This window comes from Silurus meridionalis, chromosome 18 (assembly GCF_014805685.1).
Source record: "Silurus meridionalis isolate SWU-2019-XX chromosome 18, ASM1480568v1, whole genome shotgun sequence".
Taxonomy (NCBI): Eukaryota; Metazoa; Chordata; class Actinopteri; order Siluriformes; family Siluridae; genus Silurus; species Silurus meridionalis.
In genome coordinates, this window is record NC_060901.1 from 27,166,361 (window position 1) to 27,173,213 (window position 6,853).

Here is a 6,853-nt window from a genome sequence, read left to right on the forward strand (position 1 = left end):
TTATTAAATTAAAATCTTTTAAATGACATTTTTGTTATTTCAGATATTTACAGTGCATACTGTGTATCCAGTTCACATTTGGAGAAATACTATCTTTTGATTGGCTATAAACATGAGATGTGCAGTCATAACTGCACCCTCCTTCAAACCTGTGATTTTATTGATTAAGACATTGATAACAATTGTCTATACAAATGTAAATGTAGTCATTGTTTGCAACATTTAGAAAACAGGAGGGAAAAATAAGTACACCATATAATTTAATATTATTCAGCTTAGCTACAGGATGTAATCGATGTAAATGTGTGCTGTAGGTGTTGATAATACAAATTTAAATATATAAGGTAAAATATTTACAAGAAAAATCATTAATTGAAAAATCATTATGTTGAAATGGTAATGCAGACCATTGTTATTAAATATGTATTTATTTTAATTTTTGTATCCACAGTGTGTGACTTTTGGTTATTACATTTTTTGGTTGTTTACTACAAAATAAATCTGTGAAATTTAGATTGACTGTTGCGACTTCAATCCTGCAAATCAAAACACAGCGCTCTCTAAAAGCTGTTACATGAGGACTTTGTGTTAGTTAGTTCTCCAAACAAATTGGTTGCCATATACCCCTCACAGACCACAACTCTGTAATACTAATATCAGCATGCCTACTGTACCACAGATGGTCAACATCAGTTCTGAAGCAGGTTATAACCAGGGCTAATAGGAGCCGATTCTGCTTTTCAGAAATGTTTTAATTAAAGTAAATGGGATGAGCTCAGGAAGGATGCATCTAATGCTAACTTCAACCGGCTTGAAGAATATCATATCATGCTCCACCAAGAACCATTGTCAAGGTGTATGTGCTGCTGAGGACTCGAGACTCTACAGCAGTTCAAATAAATTCATTTTTATTTGTATAGAGCAATGAACAATGAACATTCTCAAAGCAGCTTTACACAGATAATGTGGTGATTAAATGTAAATATGTTCTTTATAAGTAAGTTTGTCCCTGATAAACAAGTCATGGCGACTGTGGCAAGGAAAAACTCCCCGAGATGCATAAGGAAGAAACCTTGAGAGTAAAGAGACAAAACCCTGATCAGAGGCCAATAACAGTCATTTAGCACCTTAACTAGCGCCGTCTCTGTGCTATGATGAGGCTGAAATCCTGACTGATACATTTCATAAATGTTCTTCCTCAGTAGATGTGAGCAGAACTGCTGTGCTACAACCTTTTCTAGAATCTTGGAGATAAAGAGGAGGTTTGATATTGGTCTGTAGTTGGACAGCTGACAGGGTGAAGGTCAGGTTTCTTAATTAGGGGGTTGATACTGCAGATTGAAGGATTTAGGTACAAAACCAGTGCTAATGGAAGAGTTTATTATTTTAAAACAGGTTCAATTCCTTCTGGAATGATCTGTTTGAGGAAACTTGTAGGCAAGGGATCAAGAATGCAGGTTGATTTTGATGAGGAAATTAATAAAATGAAGTCGTTCTCTTGAATAGGAGTAAAACTTTATAATTGATTGTATGTTATAATGACACTACTGTCTACAGGGTTATTTATAAAATAGTTTGGATTTATTTTAATCGTCTGGATTTCTTGCCTGATGTTTTTAACTTTTATTAAAAAAGTTGATGAAATCATTACTACCTATTGATGGTGTGCATGTGAGTGCAGTGCTTTTATTTCCTGTTCATTTTGCTGCAGTACAGAATAAAAATCTAGGATTCTGCTTGTTATTTTCTATGAGGGAGGAGAAATATGCTGATCTAAGAGATTTTCTATAATTTAGGAGATTCTCCTTCCATGCTATTTGAAATACTGTTCATTTAGTTTGATGCCATTTACGTTCTAATTTTCGAGTGGTCTGTTTTAAGGTGTGTGTATGATCATTATACCACTGTGCTGATTTTTTCTCCCTGACCCTTTTGGTCTTAAGGGGAGCTACATCATCTAGAGTGTAACGTAACGTTGTTTCTAGATGTTCAGTGGCCCAGTCGAGCTCTGCGGGGTCTGACGGAGATCTATTTAATATCGAAATTTCTGGAAGATTATTGATAAAACCGCTGCTGTAGCTGACGTGAAAGTACGCTTAACACGGTAACGTGGTGAGGTAGAAATGCAATGACTGAGGCAAATTTTAAACGAGATGAGATAATGGTCTGAAATAGCTTCAGACTGTGGAATTATGACTAAGTTTTTTATTTTTAACCCAAATGTTAACAACAAATCGAGTGTGTGTCTCCACTATGAGTGGGTCCTATAACATTCTGATTAATTCCAACTGAATCTAGAATGGACACAACTGCTGCTCTTAAAGAGTCTTCCTGATTATCAAAATGAATATTAAAGTCACCACTAATTAATGCTTTGTGTAAAGAAGTAGCTAGATTTGTGATGAAATCTGCAAATTCGATCAGAAAATCAGAGTCGGGCCCCTGGGGGTCTATAAATAATAATTAGTGGAATTGAATGACTGGACCTGCTTTCGGACACTGAATATTTTATGTTGGTGTAAAGAACTTCAAATGTTTTACATTTGTGTTTAGTCTTTTGTGTGACGTTTAGATTATTATTATAAATAGCTGTGACTCCGCCTCCTCTGCCATTTAGACGGGGTTGGTGTATGTAACTATACCCAGGAGGACTCGCTTCATTTGATGCTGCATATTCATTCGGTTTAATCCACGTTTCTGTCAAACACATTATATTAAACTATATCAAAAATGCTTAAATTATTTATGAAGCCCACATTATTTTTGGAGCACCACTCAGACATCCAGCAGTTCAGCGACCATAACCTGATGTAGGCTACATCGCCATGTCGCATTGGGATGGGGCCAGAGCATGTTACTGCATGCCTTCGCTAATTTACACACCTCTATAATATTACCCTTAGTAACTCTCTGGCTGTTGATGGCGTATATCATTAGCTCCTGTGTGAAAAACTATCTTAGCGAACCTGTGCTTTCCTAAAAAAAACCTGCTATGTCGGGCGCCCTGGCTCCCGGTATACACATAACCTGTGCTGCTGGTGCCCCTAAAGGTCTAGCTAATTTCACGTGCCTCAGAATGGAGTCTCCTAAAACCAGAAACCACATGTCACACTTCACACACTGAATGCACTGTATGTTCACCATAGCAAAGAAGAAAGAAAGAAAAAAAGAACTGTAAAAAATTTAATAAAAATTTAAACACCGATACAAACAAAATTCCCGGCAACAATCAACAACAGGAAACAGTTGACTAGCTTATTAGAAAACTGCCATCCATATTTTTTTTTAGCAGTTATTTCATTTTTATTCTATTGTAGTTAGGGGACTTTTTATAGGTTAGTATAGTAGATTGAGATTTACACCTAAAGATAATGTATGCAATTTGCATAAAAATTATGATGAATTAAAAGTAAGTACAGTAATAGTCCTGCCGTTCCCATAAGAAATGACCTCCGATGAATCATGCCGTCATTCAAACAAAGGGGCACGGACATTTCCTACACTATAAAAGCACATAAACTCTTCAGGGCACAAGTCATTTGATTGTGCAGTTTGAAAATACAGTACAGAATGCCGTGTTCATGAATGTGACGGAGTTGAATCTCTCGGATCGCTGTGAGCATTTCTCCTGTCCAGAGAGATCTGTATCTCCTGCAGTTTATATCTTACTGTACGTGTGTTCAGCTGCTGTGGTTCTTCTAACAGTGTGTGGAAATCTGCTCGTCATCATCTCTGTTCTTCACTTCAAGCAGCTTCACACTCCGACGAACATGCTGGTGCTTTCACTGGCCGTGTCGGATTTCCTCGTTGGTGCTTTAATAATGCCATTTATGTTAATCTGGATGGTCGAGTCATGTTGGATTTTTGGGAGAGTTTTCTGCACCTTTTTTGTGTTTGTTGGCTGTGTCCTTATAAGCCTGTCCATCTATATTGTTGCTCTGATCTCTGTGGATCGCTGTTTGGCACTCTCAAACCCGTTTTCTACACAAACACAATCACTAGGAGGACCATGAGCATCGTGGTTTATTTTAACTGGTGTGTTTGTCTGATGTATATCATCACATTCTTTTACTTCAATGGAAACTTTATGGACTTAGTAATGTGTCCTGGAGAGTGTATTTACTTTGTAAATGAGATTTGGACTGTAATAGATATTATATTTTCATTTATATTTCCAGTTTCTGTTATAATCATATTGTACAGTCGGGTTTTTCTGATCGCTAAGAAACACGCCACTGCTATCAGAGAGCTTAATAATCACACACGACCTCAAACACAGAAAATCACCTCCCACTCCATGAAATCTGAGAGAAAAGCAGCCAAAGTCCTCGGTATTTTAGTGCGTGTTTCTGTGTGTTTATTTCCGTATTTTATTTGCAGTTTATTAGCTGGTGTATGTAACTATACCCAGGAGGACTCGCTTCATTTGATGCTGCATATTCATTCGGTTTAATCCACGTTTCTGTCAAACACATTATATTAAACTATATCAAAAATGCTTAAATTATTTATGAAGCCCACATTATTTTTGGAGCACCACTCAGACATCCAGCAGTTCAGCGACCATAACCTGATGTAGGCTACATCGCCATGTCGCATTGGGATGGGGCCAGAGCATGTTACTGCATGCCTTCGCTAATTTACACACCTCTATAATATTACCCTTAGTAACTCTCTGGCTGTTGATGGCGTATATCATTAGCTCCTGTGTGAAAAACTATCTTAGCGAACCTGTGCTTTCCTAAAAAAACCTGCTATGTCGGGCGCCTGGCTCCCGGTATACACATAACCTGTGCTGCTGGTGCCCCTAAAGGTCTAGCTAATTTCACGTGCCTCAGAATGGAGTCTCCTAAAACCAGAAACCACATGTCACACTTCACACACTGAATGCACTGTATGTTCACCATAGCAAAGAAGAAAGAAAGAAAAAAGAACTGTAAAAATTTAATAAAAATTTAAACACCGATACAAACAAAATTCCCGGCAACAATCAACAACAGGAAACAGTTGACTAGCTTATTAGAAAACTGCCATCCATATTTTTTTTTAGCAGTTATTTCATTTTTATTCTATTGTAGTTAGGGGACTTTTTATAGGTTAGTATAGTAGATTGAGATTTACACCTAAAGATAATGTATGCAATTTGCATAAAAATTATGATGAATTAAAAGTAAGTACAGTAATAGTCCTGCCGTTCCCATAAGAAATGACCTCCGATGAATCATGCCGTCATTCAAACAAAGGGGCACGGACATTTCCTACACTATAAAAGCACATAAACTCTTCAGGGCACAAGTCATTTGATTGTGCAGTTTGAAAATACAGTACAGAATGCCGTGTTCATGAATGTGACGGAGTTGAATCTCTCGGATCGCTGTGAGCATTTCTCCTGTCCAGAGAGATCTGTATCTCCTGCAGTTTATATCTTACTGTACGTGTGTTCAGCTGCTGTGGTTCTTCTAACAGTGTGTGGAAATCTGCTCGTCATCATCTCTGTTCTTCACTTCAAGCAGCTTCACACTCCGACGAACATGCTGGTGCTTTCACTGGCCGTGTCGGATTTCCTCGTTGGTGCTTTAATAATGCCATTTATGTTAATCTGGATGGTCGAGTCATGTTGGATTTTTGGGAGAGTTTTCTGCACCTTTTTTGTGTTTGTTGGCTGTGTCCTTATAAGCCTGTCCATCTATATTGTTGCTCTGATCTCTGTGGATCGCTGTTTGGCACTCTCAAACCCGTTTTTCTACACAAACACAATCACTAGGAGGACCATGAGCATCGTGGTTTATTTTAACTGGTGTGTTTGTCTGATGTATATCATCACATTCTTTTACTTCAATGGAAACTTTATGGACTTAGTAATGTGTCCTGGAGAGTGTATTTACTTTGTAAATGAGATTTGGACTGTAATAGATATTATATTTTCATTTATATTTCCAGTTTCTGTTATAATCATATTGTACAGTCGGGTTTTTCTGATCGCTAAGAAACACGCCACTGCTATCAGAGAGCTTAATAATCACACACGACCTCAAACACAGAAAATCACCTCCCACTCCATGAAATCTGAGAGAAAAGCAGCCAAAGTCCTCGGTATTTTAGTAGCGGTGTTTCTTGTGTGTTTATTTCCGTATTTTATTTGCAGTTTATTAGCTGATGTTGTTGGAATACCGGCAGAAACTATTCATAAAATGTTAATAATGCTTTTTCTCAATTCCACCATTAATCCATTTATTTATGCTCTGTTTTATCCGTGGTTTAGGAGGTGCATTAAATTAATTATAACTCTGCAGATATTCCAAACAGACTCTTCATTAATCAATGTGCTTTCCTGAAGACTATTTGATGCGACTCATCAGAGGGAGAAAAATATTGTAAATGAAATAAGGTTCAGAAACAAATTGACTATATAAAAGAGATTATACTGAATTCTATTATAGGTTCGAGTAGATTTACATCTATATGTAAAGATTGAAAATGTGGAAATTGTTTTAAATGATATTTCTGTTATTTCAGATATTTACAGTGCATACTGTGTATCCACTTCACATTAGCAGGAATAATATCTTTTGATTGGCTGTAAATATGAAGTGTGGAGTCATGACTTTGTACAATAATGAAACAAAAAGCAACTGCACCCTCCTTCAAACCTGTGATTTTATTGGATATGACAGAACATTTGAATAAGTTGACAACAAAAAAACAAAACAAACATAATATGTAGTCATTATTTCCAACATTTAGAAAACAGGAACATATAAAAATAAGAACACTACATAATTCATTATTATTTAGCTTAGCTACAAGATGTCCTCAGTATAAATGTATGTGTCAATAATACAATTTAAATATA

The 6,853-nt window shown here is 36.6% G+C and overlaps 1 protein-coding gene across 1 annotated transcript; it reads left to right on the forward strand.

Annotated features, from left to right (window-relative positions):
* The first annotated feature begins 5,342 nt into the window (after nucleotides 1–5,342).
* On the forward strand, nucleotides 5,343–6,335 carry LOC124401565 (trace amine-associated receptor 6-like). The gene has a single exon (XM_046873960.1). It carries the CDS (start codon nucleotides 5,343–5,345, stop codon nucleotides 6,333–6,335), a length of 993 nt encoding a protein of 330 aa, XP_046729916.1.
* Nucleotides 6,336–6,853: the final 518 nt, after the last annotated feature.

Bases quoted from the DNA above. Each gene is read 5' to 3' on its own strand.
- LOC124401565 (XM_046873960.1), top strand. From the start codon at position 5,343: ATGAATGTGACGGAGTTGAATCTCTCGGATCGCTGTGAGCATTTCTCC.